Source organism: Lygodium microphyllum, chromosome 5 (genome assembly GCF_053477565.2).
Source record: "Lygodium microphyllum isolate KBCC chromosome 5, Lygodium_microphyllum_v1.1.10, whole genome shotgun sequence".
In the NCBI taxonomy this organism is placed as follows: domain Eukaryota; kingdom Viridiplantae; phylum Streptophyta; class Polypodiopsida; order Schizaeales; family Lygodiaceae; genus Lygodium; species Lygodium microphyllum.
In genome coordinates this window covers 69,882,951-69,906,642 of record NC_141139.1, presented here as the reverse complement: position 1 = coordinate 69,906,642, position 23,692 = coordinate 69,882,951, and the positions used below count along the sequence as shown (strand labels likewise).

Below are 23,692 nucleotides of genomic sequence, written 5' to 3'. Positions count from 1 at the left end.
AAGACAAAGGTGTATAAAAAGGGGCAACAACATTGTAAAGTGTAAGGTTGAATAATAGTGTGATTTTCATGTCATGATTTGCTACCACTAATTGTATCATTCCTCTCTTGTCTATCTAGTGCTTTCAATTAAGTTTACATACAAAGTAAACTTTAGTACATGCAAGGACTTGCAAGCATCATCACAAAATCATATTACCCCTTAAAAATTTGTCTAACGCTACCATCATGACAAATATTACACCAATACTTAACCACATATATGTGATGGTACGCATCAAGTCTACTTTATCTAAATGTCCTAATGCTTGTAGTGCTCTCAAGCTAATATCCAAAGGCTTGCATTGACAATCTTTGCAAGAATTGTATGTCAGAACTTACATCTACCATTAATTTTCCCTCCCAACCACTAATAATGTTTGGGGCTCATGTAGTTACAAAGGTGCAGAGAGTCTATGCTTACTCTAATTTTGTGCTTCATTAGTTTCTAGTACTATTGTGACTTGTAGTCATCCTTCATGGTCTAATAGTATCTGGTGCTTTCATGGTGAGACAATATGGTCATTGTAATCATCTTTTGGTAGCATAACTCTCAAGGTCTGTATGTGAACATTCTATGATTAATTAGCGCACTCACTTCTGAAATATTTTTTGCATGATACAAACATCATTAAAAAGAAAACCCTTACACTTTAGCTATCATCTCAAATGAAAGTTTGCTCACAATGTCGCGTAGCTAGAACCAATCAAAGACTACTTTGATTTGAACGTTTGCGTGGGTTACAAGGAACATTACAAGAATACCAAACAGAGGCTGGAATTGTCAGCTAATGATAATACAATTGAAATCGGAATACGTGGTTAAGGGTAAAGATGTAAACAACTAGTTGGGAACTAGGTTCTCCTGAAGATGGGTACTCTTGTTGTCCATCACTCTGGTTTCTTGAAGGCACAAAACTTGTTTCACAGTACATTAACCATCAGAAAACTCTATGGCAACAATCATGGTTAGAGCTGATAAGATGCTTGAGTGAAAGAAAGAAGAGAAAGTGTTTCCTCCCATTCTTGTGTCAAATCTTTTTGCGCCATTTCTAAACTTCATGGCATATGTTTTGCTCCTTCCATTGGAAAACCAGAAATCAGGGGTTTTGGCAGCAAAATCACCATACAAATAATCCTGATCAGAAACGATATGCTGATTAGAAGACATGTTGGGGTGTCTCCAACTGACAGGATCAATCATCATTTGCTAAGAAAAATGGGATGCTCGATACACCCATGTTAGTCATTTCCAACCCATGTAGTTGTAGCCACCCTAATAATTTCACTGGTACAAAGCAAATACCCATGTTAGTCATTTCCAACCCATGTAGTTGTAGCCACCCTAATAATTTCACTGGTACAAAGCAAATACCAGAGCAAACCTTCATTGCCATGTCAAAATCAAGATCAATCAGGCCCCCATGCCTCATCTCGGAGCTTTTGTCGAGAAAGTAGCCGCTGCTTTCTCTCAGCTTCTTGCTTTTGACTCTTCTCATAACCGCTTTTCGATGACACTCCAGAAAGAATACCCTGTTTCCGAAGAGCACCCATAATCATTCTGTGTGCTGCATGTGATGATGTAGCAGGCCGTGGAACAGGCGGCTCAAGATCTGCCCAAAATGATTTCTTACAATCACTTCAGGTTGCATCCCAACATATTAGAATTGAAGGTACAACTTGCAATGTAGAACAATCTCTAAGTTGTGGTCAAAATGTTCTTCCACATATATGCAATTCCATCAACCATGCATAGTCCTCAAAGGAAGGCTGTGCTTATGCTTGATGGATTGCCAAAGCTAAACAAAGTGAATATCAATATCCTTCTCATCAACCCATTCTTCTTGGGACTTTTTGAGGGGCAAGGTAGAGGATTTTGTACACATGCATATCCACAAACACAACAAGGCAAATGTACACACGCCTGCACAGCTTATCTATTTTCTTTCCAGGTCTTGCCATAATCTGCCTAGTTCAAGTTTGCCAATGGTCATCTTGCCTAAGCTAAACCAATGCAGTATAACTGATACATGAACAAACATCTCACCTCGTTTACTGACTAGATTGCACAAATTGTCATCCTCACCCAATTGGCGGACTTTGTACAATGGGTTCTTTGTACATCGCAATGCTTCTCTAGCTGCAACCATAAACGTAATACATGGGCAAAATTCACCAATTATTTGGTGAATTTTGGAACAGAAAAACCAATAGTCCTTGACATCACAGCAGCATCAGGATCAGAATAAGGTAAAGATTATTTAAGTTTGTCCAGGCTTCATTAATTCACATACCAACATCTGGACTTCGAAAGACTGCCAAAGCAGTGGTGTCATTAACCCAGCGAATGGCAACTCCTTCTAATGCAAAAGGTTGAAAAAGATCTTCCAAATCTTTGGTAATAATGTGAGGGGGGAAAGTTATCACAAGTACATGTCTCACACCATAAGGAACTGAAACATTATGAAAGGAGTTATCAGCAAACAATCATTATGTTGTTCATGATGCAAACTAATGTGCCTGTAAACTCCATATAATGTAGAGCGCAGCTCTAAGCATAACCGTTTGTTAAAATTATTTACTTGTCCAAATTGACCTCAAACTGCATCACAGTCTGGTTACTCAACAGCTGATTGGACAGCCAAAATAGCATCAAGAGAGATTTACTCAGCACTGAAGTGGAAATGAAGTGAAAGTGACCTGCAGTCGTTTCTTCTTCATCCTCAGGCTCATTGGATAACCGGTCATCACTCCTCGATTCCATGCTCAGCCTGTCACTGTACATGCCTCTCTCTCCAAATGTGAATGCCCCCCTCCCTCGCTTAATTGAAGTTGGAGTGGTTCCCTGCAGACAGTTTGCTGAAGTTTTTATGTCAGGAGACGGAAGGCACTTGAGCTTTGCCATGTCATCAGAAAGAAGCCTCTCCCAATCTGCCATCATATACAACAAATGAGCCTGCCCCTGAATATGTGAACACCATACATCAACAGATGGCAGTAACCAGAAGAATTCTTGAAAGCAATGCAAAATGTTCCAAAGCATGAAAGGTAAAATATAGTAATTGCTTCAGAGGCAGTCGCTCTAGTGGAGATCTTGCCAGATTAGCTCATGAAGCAAGATACCAGCATACAAAGCACCTTAGTAGAGCAATATTTGATTGATTCAGAATATGAGCCAGGCATTTCAGCTGTATTCAAGTTTTCTCATTTGACTGACTGAACTTTTAAACCCCCGACTGAGGCTATTAATATAAACCAGAGCTGTTCAATATAGGCATAAAGGCTACTAAAGGAGTGTGTGCAGCATGTACAGCAGCAAAAACATTTAAAGCAGCTTGGAAAAGGTGATGAGTTCGGTAGATGTTTCTCTATCATAAGGCCAGCCTACAAGTTCACAGCAGTAGCTACCAGCCTACAAAAGGGGCAGCCTGCCTTTGCAGAGGACATCAGTCCTGCCTTGTGTATCCAACAAGAAGGGTAGAATGAGCAGTATCAAGAATAGGATGTGCAACGGTAAAGGCTGCAGGATAAGTGCAATAAGGCTGAATCAATAAAGGCATGCGAGCTGTCTGACTCCTGACTAGCCAAAGCATAGGAGGGTGTGGCAACATGAGTATCGATGGGGATTCCTGCATTTGAGTTGCATGGAAGTGTGGTGCAATGTGCATGCATGGGATTCCCAGCACGAAAGCACCATCACTCAAAATACTAGTCTCCTAGGGGAAGTCCTGAGGTAAAGTTAGCCTAAAACCTACATCAGGGCCCACACCTACCTCAGATAATGGATTATGGAGCTGAACCTATATTAAGAAATGCACCTGAATCTACTTGATACAATGGATCTAGTAACCCACCCCACAATAGGAGATGTGATGGAACCTAGATGCCAACTAGGAAAAAGTGGGAATGGTGATGACTTGAGATGAAGTGAAAAGTAAACCTTTACCTGTATAGGATGTTTTGCTTTTCGATTTTTTAAAAATCAAATTTACCTAGTAGCACGTGTGAGGAAATTGTAGCATCTACAAAGAGAAAAAACAAGAGTATGCAATGACTAACAATAACCAAAACCCTTAAACTTAGAGGATCAATGAATAATAATGAATGAAATACAATAGGAATGCTCAAGTGACGGCTGTCCAACAGCTTGTCTCTTGTGGGAGCAAACTAAGGGAAAATGCCAAAGAGCAGCAATCCACCAATGTCAAAGATGTCCAACAGCTTGTCTCTTGAGGGAGCAAACTAAGGGAGAGTGCCAAAGAGCAACAATCCACCAATGTCAAAGATGTCACCAATTGAGGGAGTGGGGCAAACACAGAGAAACACAAACATACGACAAGCAATACACGCAATATAATAAATGCTCAAATGAAGATGACAATGTACAGAGTGTTAGTATTATACACGCTCCCGTGTGTGAGGTGTGTGAACACACCTTAGGTGAGTAAGTGTGTGTGTCAAAGGTGTGAACACCTTCTACACCTCCCAACATTTAACAGGGGTCAAAGGTTTGGGGGAAACCCTAGGCCTATATAACAAGGCCCAAACCATTGTACTTTCATCAAGATCACATCAATCTGTTCAGCTTTGTTGTGTACTTGCAAAGAATTCTCTCTCTCTCTCTTTTTTTTTCATGAAGATAATTGAATTAAGTAGTAAATATTTACATCAGACCATCAGGTCAGCATAGAAATAACCGTCATAAACTCTCTCTCTCTGTGGAGATATTTACGTCAGGCCTTCAAGCCAATGAAACAGGAAGGAAACAACTATAATGAAGCCAGCAGGCTATTGAACAACCTATTACATGAGTAGCACTTATAAATCACACCGAAAGGACAATTGGAGTAGAGCGAACAATAGCCAGCCAGGGAACAACAATATCTAAAAGAACCAAGTCAGCTGATATCATAGAAGAGATTTGCCATAGCACTAAACCATGCACACGGGCCACATGCCCATGGATGCCCGATGCTGAATCAAAAATAAAGGCATTCCGAGTACGCCATATATGCCACAAGGTAGTCCATCTAAGAAAATGGAAAAGGCAGGAACAATCTGAATGCAAAGAAGACATAGAGTACATATTTCCCATAATCTACGAACGAGCTGGTATGCGGTGCTAAGTCGCGGAGGACCACACTCGGGAAATGAAATTCCATATCTATCGAGCAACAAGGCAAGAGACAAAGAGGTGAAGCAATCTCTCTCTCTCTCTCTCTCTCTCTCTCTCTCTCTCTCTCATGCTATTGAACCCAACAGTGGCATTAGAGTAGGAAGGTACCTGCAATCACTACCACCTCAACTAGTTGACACCAACGCTGGCCTTGCAGCTCTGCCATGTTCACTTGCTATTGCTGAAGAAGCTAAAGAATAAGAAGAATCTTGAGGGAGAGTGTAACCAGCCTTCCTCCTCGGATAGGGTGGTAAATCCCTGCTTACAACTTAAATAAAACAGCAAACAATAAATGCAAATCTGAAAATACAAATTTACCTACTGCGCTTGGACAATGCACACCCTATTGGCCCCAAAATTGGCACCCCTTTTCTTTAGCTTTATTGAAGAAAAAGTTGATTTACAATGGGATTCTCCTGATCCCCTTCACAATCCTAACTCCCCTTGCTGTCCAAAGTGACCAGCAAGTCTTCAACCTATTTTGCCCCTTGATTTGGGCACTTGATTGGCCTTCTTCCACTTCATAGACGATGGAAATGCCCCAAATTCAATGGCTGGCTAGTCCTCCACCTGAATTTAGCTAAAATTCATCTTCATCCTTGTTGAATCCAAGTCTTGGAGCTTCCAATTTCTGGCCCGCTTCCCAAGGCTACTGCTAAACCCTAATTTCTGCTGTAAATTAAGGTTTACAGCAGAGAAATGTGCAATTTCTCAGCCTCCAAGGGTCCAAATGCTAAGATCTTCGGAGCAAGGCTGTGAAATGGCTGGGAGATGAGAGAGAAAGCTGTAGAGAGAAAATTCAGAGTTTTGTCACAAAGAATGACTGAAAATCAGTCAAATGCAGTTGCTGCCCTGCCACAACAACTTGTAGATACAAAGAACTGAAAAAAATCAATCATTTACTACTGCTGCCCTGTCTCAACAGCCTGTAGATGCTGCCACCTACTGTTGATTGGTCTTCTCCTGCCCTTGGCTGCTTCAAAAGGTCCTCCAATGGCTGCAAATCAGACCAGTAGCATCTCCTCTCTCTCTCTTGTAGGCTGAATACACTAAAAATGCCTCTCTCCAGCCTCTAAAGACGTTTTTCAGACTTGCATGGGCATTTTTGACTAGTAGCAACCTTCCCAAATGGTTTTGCCAACATTTTTCATAATTAAATATTAATTTTCAGTCTTTAAATACTGAAAATTAATCTAATAATTATTTCGGTGCCCTGAAAAATAATCTGACTGGCCAATAATTAAACTGGCTAGGCAACTTCCATTCCGAAGTGTCTCTGCGTCATCTTTAACCATCAAATTGGTATTACATACCATTAAACGCCACTTCTCTAGTGTCACCAACTGACACTTATGGCCAAATAAATGACCTAGGCCAACAACTGGCACTAGATACCACCAAGTATCTGTGCGGCATAACTTATAGCAACTTTTGCCTTTGACATCCTGTGATTTCTTCGGGTCCCGAGCTCGTAAATTTACTTTAATCCCAGTTGCACCTCACATGTGCAACATTTACTTAATCATGTGATTAAAATTAATCCACATGTTAAGTGAGGTTTCAAAAATACATGTCCTCATTACAGCCCTACCCCTTGAAAGGGTTGATTTAGCCCAGCTCATCTCCTTTTTGTTCTCTAGTGCTTTTATTGCAGAAAAAGCATGGTTCATGGCATATGTGCATTGATTATCGTGCTCTGAACAAGATCACAATAAAGAATCACTTTTCGATTCCTTGGATCGATGATGTTATGGATAGATTACAAGGGACACCCATATTTAGCCGTATAGATTTAAAAAGTGAGTATTATCAGATACATATTAGACCAGAAGATGTGTCTAAGATAGCTTTTAGGGCATCTTTTGGATTGTATGAGTTTCTTGTTATGCCTTTTGGACTTATGAATGCTCTTGCCACTTTTAATCGGATGATGGATCGTATCTTCAAGCCACATAGAGGATTTGTGGACACTTTCTTCTGTGTCAAAGGCAAAAGTTGTATTAAGTTATACCTAACAAGTACTAGATGGTACTCCGTGTCAAATTTGAACCTAGACCAATTTATTGGCCACTAATGTCAGCAGTGACATTAGAGACTAGGCATTATTTAATTAATTAATATCAGTCTAAGGATTAATAACTACTCAAGGATACTTGGAAGACAAATTGACGTAGCCAATTCAATTGTTGGCTAGTGAAATTAATTTTTTAAGCACTATAATAATTATTAAATTAATTTTCAAAACTAATATTTTAAAAATAATTTAATAAGCTGGATAATGCTGAAAATGGGATTAGAAGGCTACCACTTGGCAAAACTTGCCCATGCAAGTGAAAAAAACGTTATTAGAAGCTGGTGGATGTCTATTCTAGCCATTGTGAGAGAAAAGAAAGCTGTTAGAAAGCAATGAGAGGCTATTGATGTGATTTACAGCCACCAAAGATCAGCCTACAACATGTGACAGCAGTTTGGAGCTCCACAAGAGCAGGTGACAGCAGCCCAAGATCCTTTTGGTGCAGATGAGAGCATACAAGAGGGGGCAGCGGTCTTTCTGGTAGTCCTAAGTTGTAGATGACAGCTTCCATGGCTGTTTGAGCAAGGCAGCAATAGCTTTTTAGTGTTTCTCGTGATGACACTCTGAAATTTCTCTCTATAACATTCTCTCTCATATCCTAGTCATCTCTCAAGTTATCTCAACATTTTCCAGTAGTTTGCGCCATTAGAGAAATAGATTTCAATAAATCTTTGTTGTAAACCCTAATTTACAACAAAAATTAGGGTTTTGACAACCATCTCAAGATACACACTCACAATTGAGGGGCTAGGACTTGAAGCTGAAATTGAGGAATTTCAAAAAGATTCAAGAGAACAGCCAGTCAATATCAGATTTGGGGTTGAATTTGTCTTTCAAGGAGTAGGATGAAGGCCCTGGGCAAACCAAGGGATAAATTGGTTTGGAGGCTTGCTGGTTAGTTTTGACAACAAGAGACACTTGGATTAGTGGAGAATGTCAGAGGATCTCTGTGATACTCCATCATCCATTTGCAATAAAAGTTAGAGAAATATTGCAAGGGGCGCCCAACAAGGTATCCACTTTCCAATATTGTATGGTAAAGTGTACATTTCAGTTTTGTAAATTTGTTAATTGCTATAATTAGTGCTTAATCAAGTTATTTACCACCCTATCCAAGGAGGAAGGCTGGTTTCACTGTCTCTTGGAAATGATGAACTCTATCAACAGTCGTTTTGAATTAAAACCATGAATAAATAAATAAATAATGTGTTTTGGAATTAGACACTAATCATGTCAATGCATGTGTTAAGACCTTTCCAAACACATCTATTGTGTGGAGTACTCTACCCGAATTTTTATCCAAAAGACTTGGTACTTTCCTTTTATGATTCTATTAGGAGTTTTATTTCAAGGGGGTTTGCAACCACTTTACGCATGACCTCTAAGTTTGATCCCAAAAGCCACACCCATATATTTGACCTCTGGTCATGTGCCCAATGCCTTTAAGCCACACTAGCTTTTGTTCAACATTTGAGCCAAGTACACGCATCTCTAAACCATATCTTACTTGGAGTCCCTAAGCTTCTCAATAGACCTTGTCATCCTCGCATTGCACCTCTCTCACTTACGTATCTCCTTTTCTAGAATCATGGTATGGGACAAGACACTACCTCTTGTCAAAAGATGACGTACCAACGAGACAGTAGGGTTGGCGGGGAGGAACTCGAAGTGAACTCGGCATACATAGAGAAGAGAAGAGAAGAAAGAAGAAACTCTGATGAATGGAATGATGAAGATCTGAATCATGGAGTGAATGTGATACAAGGAAATAAGGGTGCCGTAGCACAAGGAAGATGATGAAGACAGCCACGAACCACGAACCGCAATGTCCTCCTAAAGGGGTGTGAGGATAGTGGAGAGGCTGGAGAGAAGAGGTGACGGACTGAATGAATCAGCCGTGGTGAATAAATGAGAGAGTGGCCTATAAATAGGCACAATCAGTCTAGGATGGCGCCCCTTTTTGGGGCTGTAAACCCTAAACGCAAAATGCAGAAACACAAAAACGCAAACTGTGCGCGAAGGGTTTCTCAACACCTCTTTGAGGTAAGACTTTGTCATGGGTTCAACACCACCCATGACCCAAAGGGAGGGGTTTATTAGTATTATACACGCTCCCATGTCTGAACACACCTAAGGTGTGTAAGTATGTGTGCCAAAGGTGTGAATACCTTTTAGACCTCCAGCTTTTAATAAGGGTCAAAGGTTTGGGGGAAACCCTAGGCCTATATAATGAGTCCCTATCAACATCTACCACACCAATCTACTCAGCTTTGTTGTGTACTCACAAAGAATTCTCTCTTTTTTTCTTTTTTTTCGTAAAAGGTAATTGTATTAGTTACGAAAAAAATACAAGATTACTTGATTACAAGATACATGATGACAATCTAAGCCATCATGTGAAGAGGTTCCAGTACTACAAGTTACAAAGTCATGGCAAAGACACGGAGGAAATTGCCATATGCCAGGGACGTAAGTCCTCCCTAGAGAGCATGTCCGAGTGCTGGAGAAGATCTAACTGCCAATACAAGAGGCCCTTAAGCCTAGCAATATGCCGCTGAACATTATAGGCGGAATCAAAAAGAAAAGCATTCCGAATGGTCCAGTTATTCCAACAGCCCCAATATCGAAGAAAGTGATACATGAGCTTCATATGTGGTTGTGCCGGAGTGGGGTATTTGGGCTGCCCAAAAACCCAATCAAAGGAGCGTAGTGTGAAACCAACCACCCCTCGCCAAACAGCCGACAAAAATAACCAGACTTTCTTAGCGATGGGGCAAGAAATAAATCGGTGCGAGGCAGATTCCACAGTAGTGGTGCAAAAGAAACAGTTGCCATTGGAGATTTGTCGCTTGGAAAGAGCTTAAGCAAGCGGAAGATCACCAATCATCACTCTCCAAAGAAAGACTTTATATTTGAAGGGTGTCTTGTTCAACCAGCCCTCTATCACAGTTGCCCTCCACCATGACCGAGATTTACGCAATCCCCATAAAGCATTCGCTGTAGTAACCAGCCATTGATGATCTTTAATCAGAAGATGATACACCTGGTTAGCAGAAGCTTTGCTTAAATTCAGCCGGCCTTCTAAGTCCCAATCCTGCCAAGGATGATCCGAAGCAAGGGCAGGAAAGGGTTGTCTGCTCTAGAGCACCGTCAAAAGCTGTTCCCATAAATGCCTATATCCACGAGGGATCCTGAAAAGCCTCCTAGCTGTACGAAACAATATTAGCACATTGCGACTGGCAAGGGTGGCATCCGCGACTGAAGATAAGCCCAAACATGCCATCCGGTTGAATTGTGATCTAAGGTCGTGTTTACCTTCCCATGAAAGTGAACGCGAGACTGCCAGCAATTCCAATTGAAAAGAGTTAGTAGCTAAGTGATCCTCCGTTGGATGCCACTGAGCCTTCTGGAGGACCAGTTTCTAGGAACATACCAAATGAGTAAGCAGTGATGAAGAAGAACTGGAGAACCGCGAATCAGCATTAAGAACATGCCACCAAGAACTCTGGATTTGGGTATTGCCATGCAGAAGCCCATGGTCCTCAAGGAAATAACGGGCTATAACGACCCACGGATGATGATCCGAGCACATGGCGCGGAAAAGAGACCAACGGAGTGCCAGCATGTGAGTTTGGGTATCTAAAATAGCTCCTCCACCCATGCGTTTGGGGGTGCACGCATGCAACCAAGAAATCCAGGAAATACCTACAAGCAATGAGTCCTTCCATAGCATGAAACGAATAGACTGAGTAAGAGCATTCAGAGTCGTAGTAGTCCACGGCAGCAATGGCAAGAAATATGTGAGCATTGGCAACATAATTGTCTGGGCTACTTTGAGGCGAACATGGAAGGGCCAGGCTTGAGACTTCCAATACAGAAACTTAGCCACCATTTTCTGAGAAATCCACTGCAGAAGCTGCTTTGGGGGAATATCAACACCCAAAGGGTACCCAAGATGCCTGACAATGGAGCCACGAGGAACAACCATACCCTGCCAGTCCAAGGACTGCAAATCCGACTCCGTGCAGCTGAGAATGGTTGATTTGAACGCATTGATGCGAAGGCCGAACGCCTGACCAAAGAGAGCCCAAACATCCAATGCTTTTCGAAGGTTATCCTTGTCCGCACACAAAATCATAAAGCTATCATCAGCCAAGGATTGACTAATGAATTGCTGTCCAGTAGGAAGCGACAATCCAGCCAACTGAGTAGAAGCCACCATATGAGATAACATCGAAAGAACTGGATGAGTCGCAAGGGCAAAGAAAAGAGGGCTCAAAGGGCACCCCTGTCTGACAGAGCGGGCAAGGACAAATGGCTCACTAACACCTCCATTCAGCATGACTCGCGAAGACGCCGCAGCACTGATGGTGTAGATTAGACGAGACATCCGAGCACCAAAGCCCATAGTAGACATAGGTTCAGCAACGAAAGACCAGTCCAGATAGTCAAAAGCCTTTTCCAGGTCCAGTTGAATCAGTACGACCTCCTGATTAGAATGCCTTGCATAATCAATTGCCAGTTGCGCATTTAATACATTGTGCAGAATGTTTCGGCCCTTAATGAAACCATACTGGAGAGGGTGCACAATGGCAGGGAGATGCTTATGGAGCCGATTCGCCATTACTTTGGAAAAGATTTTGTACATAGAACCCATCAAAGAAAATGGGCGCCACTGTTTCAACTTAGACGGCGAAGGAACCTTTGGAAGCAGTTTAATAAGTTCTTCTTTCCATGAGGAAGGCATGATCCCCGTTTCCCACACTTACTGAAACAAAGCCTTCAATGGTTTCGCCAGTTCGGTAGCAAAAGCCTCAAAGAACTCATTGGTGAGACCATCCCAACCCGGACTTTTATCCTTGGGCAAGTGTAACAAAACGTCCATAACCTCTGCCTCACAAATATCTGACTCCATAGTAGCTTGCATGTCCTGCGGAGCCTGATTGCGGACTAGGTCATAAAAAACCGAACGAGCCTGAGTAATTTGGGCTGAAGGTGGAGAAGTGGAACCAAGAAGGTCGCGGAAATAATTCCTGCACATATGCACAATAGTCTGCGGATCCAGGATAAGGTGGCCTTCTGCATCCTCGAGTTTGGTAATATTCTCTCGAGCAGGAGAGGCATGGAGCTCTCTCTCTCTCTCTCTCTCTCTCTCTCTCTCTCTCTCTCTCTCTCTCTCTCTCTCTCTCTCTCTCATGCTGCTAAAACTTTGTTAGTGCTATGGATCAAAGAATATCAAAGCATACTAATCTCTGGCTTTTCCCCATGCTCTACAAAGCTCAGTAGCATCTACATTGGGGTGATCACTAACCACATCGAGGACTAAACCGGCTAATATTTTGGGTCTTTCACCGTTTGCATCCTCTTTGCATTCAACCTTTTCAGCTTGCTGTCTATTAGGACAACTCCTTGCCATATGCCACTATTGCTCACAAATGAAGCATCTATTTGCAGCCATCAATTGTTAATGTTAAGCAGCATTCTTCCATATCCTTCCTTGCTGTTTTTTGTCCCTTTTTAAGCATGCTTACATATCTCTCCCCTTTTATCAATCTTGGAAGTTTGCTTTGATCACTTATCCCCCCTTGAAGCTCAAAGAGTTCCCATGCAACAAAGCATCCGCAATACATACTATTTCTATGAGTTGTAACATGCTAGTTGAAACTAGCTCTCCTTCTCAGATAGGGTGGTAAATAACCTGATTAAGCACCAATTACAACAAGCACAAAATTCACATAAACTAAAATGACCACTTAATCTTGGATGTTTGATACTTGGTTGGCCCCAAAATTGGCACCCCTCGCAATATTTATTTGGCTTCTATTAATATTGGATGAAGTATTCTGCCATTTGGCTCCAATCTCCTTTAATGTCCAATACCTCTTGCTGTCAAAAAATGACCAGCAAGCGTTCTTATCAATTTTCCCCTTGATCTAACAGGGAAATGGCTTCTAATTGACCCTTGGCTGGTCAGATCTAGCCCCAAATCCAATTGGAATGGCTGGCTTCTTGAAATCTCTAGCAAAAACTTGAATTCCAGCTGCTAACTTCAAGTATTAAGCCTTCAATTTTTTGGCACGAGACCCAAGGTGGTTGGTAAACCTTAATTTCTGCTGTAAATTAGAGTTTACAGCAACAAAAACACAAATACTGTCCACCAGGACCTGAAAATGGCTCAAATCTACTAAGGGATTTCTTTGTAAAGGAGAGAAAATGCTGGGGAGAGAGAAATCTCTAATTTCTATTGCAAGAAAGTGCTCAAATTTGTTGCTACTATGCTGGAAATGGCTGAATGACTACAGTCCACCACCAACAGGATCCCCACATGCAATCACCCACCCTTGTGGGCCCTAAACTTGCTGTCAGCTGCCTGTAAACAGCTACAGGTGCTGTCACCTAACTGCAATGGCCTCCTATTCAGTTGCACTCGCTCTTTGACAACCTCCAATGACTGGGCTGATCACCAATAGCTAGAAAATTGCAACAACAGCTCTCTCTCTCTCTCTTCCTCTCCCAACCATCACAATGCTAGAATGAGGCTCCACCAATCTCTAATAGTCGTTCCCTCACTTGCATGGGCAAGTTTTACCAAGTGGCAACCTTCTAAATGCATTTTTGAACCATTTCATGAATTTTCCAAAATCACTCATTCTGAAAATTAATTTAACCCTTTATCCCTACCCAAAGATTAGCAATGCCCACCCACAACCAAATTGGGCTGACCATTTTGACTCCAATGGTCCTATGCATGAATTGACTTTGAACTAGCATTAATTTATCAATCAATGCCTAGTTCCTAGTGTCACCACTAACACTTACTGATCAATTAAATGCCTAGGCCAAAACTAACACCAAGCATTGCCTAGTAACCTGATCAATAAAACTTATAATAACTTTTGTCTTTGACAACCACCACTAACATCTCAAGGTCCTTGGCTTGTCATTGTGACTTAATTGACTTGCAACAACACATGCAACTCACATTTACACATTTAATTAATAACTAAATCAAATGCTAAGCAAAGCATCAAAAATATATCCCCATGAAAGACCTCCCTCTTGAAATCCTTGCAATAGTCCCTGATTGCACTGCAATCTTGTCAAAAGCATCTATTGCCACTACTAGAAATACATAATGGCATCTTAGTCAAACAACATGTGTACCTATTGCTTAACATGCTCATGCCCTCTACATGTCTGAAATTCCAATCAATGATTTACAAACATGAAACATAACTATGGTCAAAACTGTCAAGTGCATCCACATGCCAAAACCCAACATTGTTCTAACCATCAAGGCAAAGTAATGCATAAACTAAGCATAAACAATGCCTCATAGCAATGATGTACCACATGACTCATGTAAAGCCTTTATCAGCAGCTGCAATTCACATGTAACTCCAACAAATTTATTTTTGTTGGATCACCTACAAATGTACATTGCATACCATCCATGCATCTCATACATGCCTTGCAAATGTACATTCCATGTATCCTATACATGTCATTAACCTTGCAAATGCAAAGTTTCGGAGCCTAGGTGCAAACCATACCAATCTATATTCCAACTCATAGTGAGTAGTACACTAAATAGTGATCCCAATGGCATAAGTAATATCAGCATACAATATCCTAGATGCAAACTCGGTACATCCAAGATTCACTACATAATTGAGTTGTCCACCACTAGGGAAGTGGAAGTGCAACCTTCCCCTAGAGCACCAAGTAATACTCTAGACCTTGTCGAACCTGAATGAGCCCAATCCAAAGTTGGCTATAGCTAAAACACGTCAAGGTAAAATGCAACACTAAGGATCATCTACCAAGTCACCCTCCTCCATCCATTTGCATCAATCATAGGTGAAACAATCCTAAAATTTCACCAAGTAGCACATGGATACTTTACCTCTAACTTTACTTGCCTCGAAACTTCCACTACATTCTAGGCCTTTGTCCTCTGGAGCCTAGAGATACTTCGTACTTTCACATTGCTGAAATTCTATCTTAGCTAGCATGAAAGCTTGCATCAAGTTAACTAGCCCCTCATGTATGCCTGACATGCTAGAAGCACTAAATGCATTAGGAGACATTCCTGTTTGCATACTTTGGGCCATTGCCATAGTGACAGGAAACGGCCGGAACGGCCCCCGGCACGTGGAATCACCGTCCCCGGCACAAAGCCGTCATGGGAGACGTTCCGAACTGGTGGAACATTCCCTGTCTAAAACGAGACAGGGAACGCCACATGGCACCACTTACCTTTGGCCAGCCGATGCTCCTGCCCGGATCATCTGCGACTACGCATTTCGCCCGGCTCCTGCATGCTACTCCCGCTCGAGATCGTCTGCCCGTTGTTCCTACCCCCGTGACCAGTCCGCAGCGCCCCCCATTCCCTATTGCGCTGCACCAATCCCAACCACCAGCGGTTGCAACCTTGCATTGGCAAGGTATTTGAGGCTATGGATAGGCTAAATGAAAAGTTGCAGGAGTTGGCACCAAATAATGAGGCGTATGAGGAGATACTCCATTTAGTTGTGACGAGGTGGAACTCCTATAGCTCACCCATGCATGCAGCTGCATTTGTTGTGGATCTTGAGTTCTAGGGCAAGGGCCAGGAGAATGACACTGAGGTTATGGATGCATGGAGACTTATATTGTCTGGTCTAGTGCCTGATCATGGCACTAGACGAAAGATTAGAGATCAGCTTTCACGTTATAGGACCTTTCGGGGTTTTTTTGGTTATGGGGATGCACAGGAGGATCGCTGTAAGATTGGGGCAGCTTTGTGGTGGGAGGACTATGATTCGGATGGTCCTAATTTGCAGCAACTAGCCATCCGTATTTTAAGTCAGCCACTTAGCTCCTCTTATTTGGAGCAATTGTGGAGTACATACGCTCACATTGCTTCAAAGAAGAGGAACCGTCTTGGTGTGGAGAGGGTAAACGATCTAATATTCGTTAGTGCTAATTTGAGGATGTTATGTAACAGTATGACAACAAAGCCTGATCCATTCACAGAGTGGAAGATGCAGCAAGAAGAGAAGACACATGCTGATGTTGAGAAAGATGCAGTAATTCATGGTACACATGATGAGGTTGGCACTTCAGGAGTAGCTAGAGCAGCCTCAGATCATGATCGTAATCTTTGATTTAGTTTGCGTATCATGAGTCTCATGATACATGACACATGTATATTGTATATGATATTATGATCATTGATGACAGTGTGACACTTGGGCTGTTGACAATTGTGCCATGCCGATATTATATTTGTACTTGAGTCTTGCAATCTTGCAGTTGCCCTTTGGGCTATTTTGGCATGCCGCACTTTGCTTCAATCTAGAGATTAGACTTTATATTTATAGTCTTTTTTGGGGCAATGAGCATGTTCTTTCAAAGATTGGACTTCAATTTCATATTTGTAATCTTTTAAGTTTTTTGGCAATGGAACCATAGACATGTTCTTTCAGCTTAGACTTTAAAGTTTAAAGTTTAGTTCATTGTTCATTGTTTTATCATTTATGGCATATGTATTATGCATTTTATTATTTATAATTGAATAGTTTACCTCTTGAGCCTTGTAAGTTGCAATTCAATTTCTAATGAGTAGCTTTAGAATGATGCATGATATCTTAAAGTTAAAACTTAAAATGATTTGTCCTTGTGGATTATATACCTTGGTTTTAAGTTTTAACACTCCAGAGTCCACATAGATTATGAGTGAAATATTAAATTTTTTTCATGAATTTTAATTTTTTAAATGTCGTTCATGTTCCCACGTCCCCGTTCCCTAGGTTTGGCGTTTCCATCCCCGTTCCCCGTTTCATGTTTCTATGGCCATTGCAATGTGATTGTACATGGAAATTTACATACTATCAGCCATACCAAGATACATTTTCCCATACATTGCATGCATTACTAGCTGCATTTTTCCTCACGACCAACACTAGGTAGAGCATTTGCATGACTAGCATGAATTCTATGAGTCCTAAACACAATGGGTTGCATATATGCAAGCATCATGCCAACATTGCTATACATTGGATTTTGCATTCCACTTGCCATACAGATATATTGGACCTTACATACCCTGCATAGGTGTCTATATATCATGTGCATTTGGTCCATACATTCCCATAGCTGAAGCATTACCAACCATTGCTTGGAAAATTGATCCACCTCCAAATTACCACGAGTAACCCACATTAGCATGCATGCCTTGCTGTCCATAGCCCATTGGATTGGCACTTTCAAGCTGGCCTTGCATTTGCATCAATTGGCCCATTGGCACCAATTGCTTTGGCTGATTGACTACATTTGGAACATCATGAAGCTACATGGGTTCTTCTTTCGGTACATCTCGTTGTCCTGAAGCTCTAGAAGACTTCCTCTTCTTGCCTTTGTTGTCCTTCTCTAAAGAGTTCAAAAATTAAGCAAACTAAGAATCTTTTGCCAATGGAGCAAAGATATCAGCTGATGTTCTCAACCAATCCTTGGATTGGTCATCATATTCTTCTTCTTACTAGTCGTCAGTATCAAGAGGCCTAGAAGGACCCACATTTTGGTATAAACCAACATGATCAGCTTGTTGCCTATGTTGAATGCCTTGTCCAAGATCAGGCAATGCATGTCCCCCTTCACCTTGTGAGCTTTTATACTAAGAGGCATCATCATTGCTTGATCCCATCTCACTATATGAAGACATGCTTGCCATAGCACTAAGCTAATCACAAATTCAGCATGTGTGCAATGCTTCCAACTTATAATCAATTACCATGGGTTCGAGGGAGTTGATGGTATGCCGGCAATGGAGCCATAAAACCAGCATTCCTACTCCAAAAGGGTGGTGAATGACCTGACTACTCACCAATTACAGCAAGCAATAAATTCATATGAACTGAAAAATACAAGTGTTACCAATTAATATTGGATAGTAGACTCTCGAGTGGCCCCAAAACTAGCATCCCCTTGTGGTATTTCTTTGACTTCTATTGCAATTGGAAGAATTTCACTAAGATTGCTCCAATCTCCTTCAAAATCCAATGCTTCTTGCTATCATAAATGACTAGCAAGCCTTCAAACCACTTTGCCCTTGATTTGACAAAGGGTTGGCCTAGAATTGACTCTTGGCTAGTCAAAATTAACCTTGAAATCAATTGGGATGGGCTAACCTCTTGAAATCTCTGAAAATCCCCAAATTTCAGCTGCTTGTTGCAGTACTAGGCCTTCAATTTTCTAACATGGGACCGAGGTGGCTGATAAACCCTGATTTCTGCTATAAATTAAAGTTTAAAGCAGCAAATGTCTCTACTGTCCACCTTTCATGGCTGAATCTGCTGTGAGTAGCTAAGATTTGCTGAGAATGGCTGAAGGATGATAGAGAATGATGGACAAAGAAAGAATTCAGAATTTATTAGCAAAGACCTGCCCCGATTAGCAATCGCCTCCTGTCTACAACTCAAATATTATTGGCATTTGCCATTTCCGGCCTAGGAACTGGTCATCCGCTGTTCCACAGCCTGCAAAGCTGTCATCTGCTCTTTTGGGCCTCTCTGATGGTGTCGCCTGCGGTTGATGACTTCCCTGATGGCTGCAAATCAATTCAATAGCATCTCCCCACTCTCCTTCAACCTTCCCCAAGCTCACAATGGCTGGAATGACCCTCAGCCAGCCTCCAACAGCCTTTCCTCACATGCATGGGAAGGTTTTGCCAAGTGGCACCCTTCTGATTGGATCTTTCAGCCATTTTAATTACTTTTCAAAACTAATAATTTTGAAAATTAATTCAGACCTTTTGTACCTACCCAGAAATTTCAAATTGCCCATCCACAATTGAATTGGCTAGGCCATTTTGACTCCCAAGTGATCCTGAGCGTTAATCCGTCCATGAACTAGAATTATATAACTAATGAATGCCTAGTTCCTAATGTCACGGCACTAACATGTATTGACCGATTAAATGCCCTAGGCCAAATCTAACACTAGCCACCCACTAGTACCTGACTAGTATAACTTGTTACAACTATTGCCTTTCACATCCACTGCAAACTTAGGGTCCTTGTCCCATCATTGTGACTTAACAAAATTGCACATGACATGCATCTCACATGCGCACATATGATTTATGCCTAAGACAAATGCTAAGCAAAGCATTAAATATACATGTCCCCGTGACAATCATTTTTCCCCTTGATTGACCTTCAATCCGAGTGCTCCTAGGTCTTTGAACTCTTACATGTGGGGCCACAATTAATGGAGAATGGGCTCACCCCTCCAATCAATCATCGTGAATTCTCCATCTACAACTACTACACTGACTAGTATAACTTGTTACAACTTTTGCCTTTCACATCCATTGCAAACTTAGGGTCCTTGTCCCATCATTGTGACTTTAAAAATTTGCACATCACATGTGCATCTCACATGTGCACATATGATTTATGCCTAAGTCAAATGCTAAGCAAAGCATTAAATATACATGTCCCCGTGACAATCAATTTTCCCCTTGATTGACCTTCAATCCGAGCACTGCTAGGTCTTTGAACTTTTGCGTGTGGGCCACAGTTAATGGAGACTGGGCTCACCCCTCCAATCAATCGTCATGAATTCTCCATCTACAACTACTACACCGAGTATGAAGTCTTCAGTTAATAGGCATGAATCCCAAGGTGGCTAAGAAACCCTAATTGCTTTTGTGAATTAGAGTTTCAGCATCAATTTCTTCAATTGCTATTCACCTAAAGCTAGAGATTGCTGAGAATTTATGAGGGACTATCTGTAGGTGAGAGAGGAAATCAGCTGAAGAGAGAATCTTTTGAACAGTAGCTCTAATGGCAATTCTAATGATGCCAATAGCTTAGAAAGAGAGGTAAAATCATAATACAACTAGCAAGCCCTCCTTTTCTATCGCCACCTCTCAATAAGGCATAGAAGGAAAACTACTATCCCTATTCTACCACACTGCGCGATCAACTATCACCTATCTTAGAGCTAATCCACCAAGCTCCGCCTTCCTCCCTCAGCCTTTGAATGGCTGGGACCAACCTCTACCAGCCCCAATCAGCATTCTCCCAACTTGTATGGGAAAGTTTGCCAAATGGTAACTTTTTAAATGCAATTTACAGCATTAATTAATTATTTTTTGAAATTTAATTTCTGAAAAATAATTAATTATTCATTTGTCCCTAGAATGACACCTAGAAGAATATCCACCCTAGAATCCAAGAATGACACCTGAAAGAAGATCTATGAAGAAGAACAGGAGACCAGATGAGCAGAAGAACCTGAAACACAAGAGACCGGATGAGCAGCAGAACCTGAAACCTTAGTAGAATGCAGAGCTAGTTTCCCAATTGGGTTGTTTCCAATGTGCTTTAGAGGATTCTTTGTGGCATTTGTTCATGGATGTCACATGGATGAATTTCTCAAGTTTTACAATTGCTTCAATGAGTGCAGACACAAGAGTTACTCAACATGATTGAGTGCTATGGCTGGTAATTTGATAATGGGGATACTAATAGTGGCACTAACATGTACTCAAGAACAAGAACACTTTGGGAGAGAAGCAAATGTTGAGAAGTTGAAGTACCGCATTCCATGGCTAGAGCCATGTGGCCACCTCCAAGAAGCTGGTTGCATGTTCACAGATTGGGATGGGTACAATAGAGCTAAGGGCAGCTGCAACACTAGCCAAGAAGAATGTACTCCACCTAATCACGATGGCATGGCAGATAGTAGGTCATGATGGCAACAACTTGTGTACAATCACATTGCAGCAAATCGCATGCACTTGGCGGTGGTTGTTTCACTACCATGCAAACATCAAGTGAATCATTAAAAGTAGGCTGTTAATTAAATGGTTTGACACATTAATAAGTTTTCGATAGTTTTAAAAACATGAGCCTATTTATAGAATGTATTCATCATCAAGTCATCAGAATGAACGTGGACCGTCATCATGAATCAACATGGATCAGATCATCATAAGCAACATGTCTCGGCCTTCAGCAACAATCAAGATCATCTCCATCAAGTCTATAGCAAGAATTTGAGTGCCGAATACTGCAAGCATGAGCGAGAGATTCGAGAAGCAGAGGCAAGAGTGTGTGAGACTCAAGAGTGAGCAACAGAAGCAAAGAAACACAGAGACGAGAGAGTATGAGGGAAGAAGAATGCAAATGAAGCTGAATAAACACTCTGATCTGCACGCAATACAAGGTTGCGAACAGTCAGCCCCTGCATGTGTGGATGCCATGTTGGTGAGGGCGCCAGACTTGATGATAGATGATGATGAGAATGCAAGCAACAATGATAGCCTGAGGCAAAAGTCTGCTGATGATCAAGGATGCATAGAAGTGGCAGCCTAATATAGACAAGGGGCTGCAAAACAAGCCGACTTTCTGCATCTGAAATTAATCAACCTGCTGCCAATCATAAAACTGACCAACCTGCTACTGCATAGGCTCATTGAGACTCCAAACTGACCGCCCAACTAAGAATGATGCCACCCAGGTTGTCGCAAGCCCAAGAGATGAAATGTGCCCTTGAATCAGGGCTGAGAACAGCAATAAATGACAACATCTAATACATGCACACACAGAAGGCACATCAAAGGTCCTCCATGTCCCCCAAACTCTAACACCACTCACAACTAGGAGATGACAACAAACCACACATATTGTTAACACCCCTCTCACAATCTTGGAAGTGACTCAAGACCAAGGAGATGCATATGATGGAACATTGAAGGCAATTGAAGGACCTTCATGAAGATATGCGCAGCATTGTCCTTCCTAGGACAATAGACCAACTCCAACTTGCCATCCAAGATGTGCTCTCAAACATAATTACACTGGACCTCAATGTGTTTCATGTGGGTATGAAACGCAGGTTCTTTGCAAGAGCAAGAGCACTCTCATGGGTCAAATTCCCAGTTATAGAAACCAAGGGCTATAGACCCCACTAGACAACTCTTAATGTGCCATAGATATAGATGATGGATAGAGACTTATGACATGGAGCCTGAAGAAGGAGGGGACAGCAGAAACTAACGTATAGCACTTTCTGATGAGATCACACAGAATTTGTCAGTCTTTGAAAAGGACTGATTGGAACTTCCCTATGCCTTTCTTTGTTGTTATCATTCTGCTGCCCTTTGCATGATTAAGTACTTAAGGGATTTTAACATGGCCAAGCATCAGTCTTGTGACACAGAATGGTCAACACATCCAATTTGTAAAAAGGAAGATAGAGACAGACCTTCTTCACCATTAGAGCCTAAAGAACACGGATCATCTGCAGGAGTGGGCCGCTCCTCAGCAGCAGATGCTTCTTGGTTGAAGTGTGCTGGGTCTACTTGGGAGGGACTGGCTGAAAATGCGGATATCCTGTTCAGTCAAAAGAAGAACATCCTGAAGATGCAGATATCCTGACTAAAGATGTAATCTTGATTGGTTTATATGTTTTTCCAATATATTCCTTGATGCTCTACCGAAAGCAAATATGAGAAGAATGCAGATATCCTGACTAGAGGGTAAACTTGATTATTTATCTATTTGTATAGTTTTCCAATTTATTTACTGATGCTCTACGAAGAGCAAATCTGAGAAGAGCAGATATACTAAAGATGCAGATATCCTGACTAAAGGCGTAATCTTATGTATTTACCTATATATACATTCATCTTGAAGATGCAGATATCCTGACTAAATATGTAATCTTGATAATTTACCTATTTGTATAATTTTCCAATATATTTATTGATGCTCTACCAAGGAAGGATGACTTGCCTCACTGCTGATTGGGCTCTGTCTTTGAGGAGGAAGGCAGATGCGGCGAGGGAGTCTGCTTTGATGGAGAGGCCGTCCTGCCGGTAGAGCGCAGCGAGGTCTGAGAGGGCAGAGGCCAGGGTGAGGTCTTTGACCTCGCTCTGCTGCTGCATGTGAGAGACGATGTCCTCTAGCAGTTTTCTGGCCCCCTCTCGGTGTCCGCTGTCCAGCAAATCCTCCACCTTCGAGCTCCAATCGCGCATGGCGATGGCGGCTTCTTCTCCATCCCGAGCCATACTCGATCGTGAAAGCTTCTGCAAGTCATTAATTATAAGAGTGGGTATATACTATCTTGTGTTTGTAACAAACTAACAACAGATTATCCTCTCTTCTAGTAATTGTCTCACGAGGTCCCCTGTAGAATCACTCGCAAAATTTTCAAAAAAAAATACATCATACTCTAAAGTAGAATATTAAAACTTCGAATTTTATTAATTTTTAGTAAATAAACGCAGAACAGATATATTTAAGTTCTTTTGGTAATATAGCCAATCTATATTTCTATACACTAGAGTGGTAAAGGGGCCAATGGAGTGTCATCTAACAATTTTCTGTTATAATTTTTTTTCAAATAAAT

At 41.5% G+C, this 23,692-nt stretch overlaps 1 protein-coding gene across 4 annotated transcripts; it reads right to left on the bottom strand.

The window, feature by feature from the left end:
- Positions 1-671: 671 nt before the first annotated feature.
- On the bottom strand, positions 672-23,446 carry LOC148035948 (coiled-coil protein). 4 transcript variants are annotated; one of them, XM_087677932.1, is made up of 7 exons: positions 23,077-23,446; positions 22,547-22,653; positions 2,739-2,969; positions 2,333-2,491; positions 2,086-2,178; positions 1,424-1,651; positions 672-1,326 (listed from the first exon to the last, which is right to left on the bottom strand). In XM_087677932.1, exons 1-6 carry the CDS (start codon positions 23,349-23,351, stop codon positions 1,449-1,451), a joined length of 1,068 nt encoding a protein of 355 aa, XP_087534058.1. In that variant the 5' UTR covers positions 23,352-23,446; the 3' UTR covers positions 672-1,326; positions 1,424-1,448. The 4 variants fall into 4 exon arrangements, with proteins under 4 accessions (XP_087534058.1, XP_087534060.1, XP_087534057.1 ...); XM_087677934.1 differs by having other exon boundaries at positions 673-1,326; positions 2,739-2,897; positions 22,547-22,674; positions 23,077-23,444; XM_087677931.1 differs by having other exon boundaries at positions 674-1,326; positions 1,414-1,651; positions 22,547-22,674; positions 23,077-23,442.
- Positions 23,447-23,692: the final 246 nt, after the last annotated feature.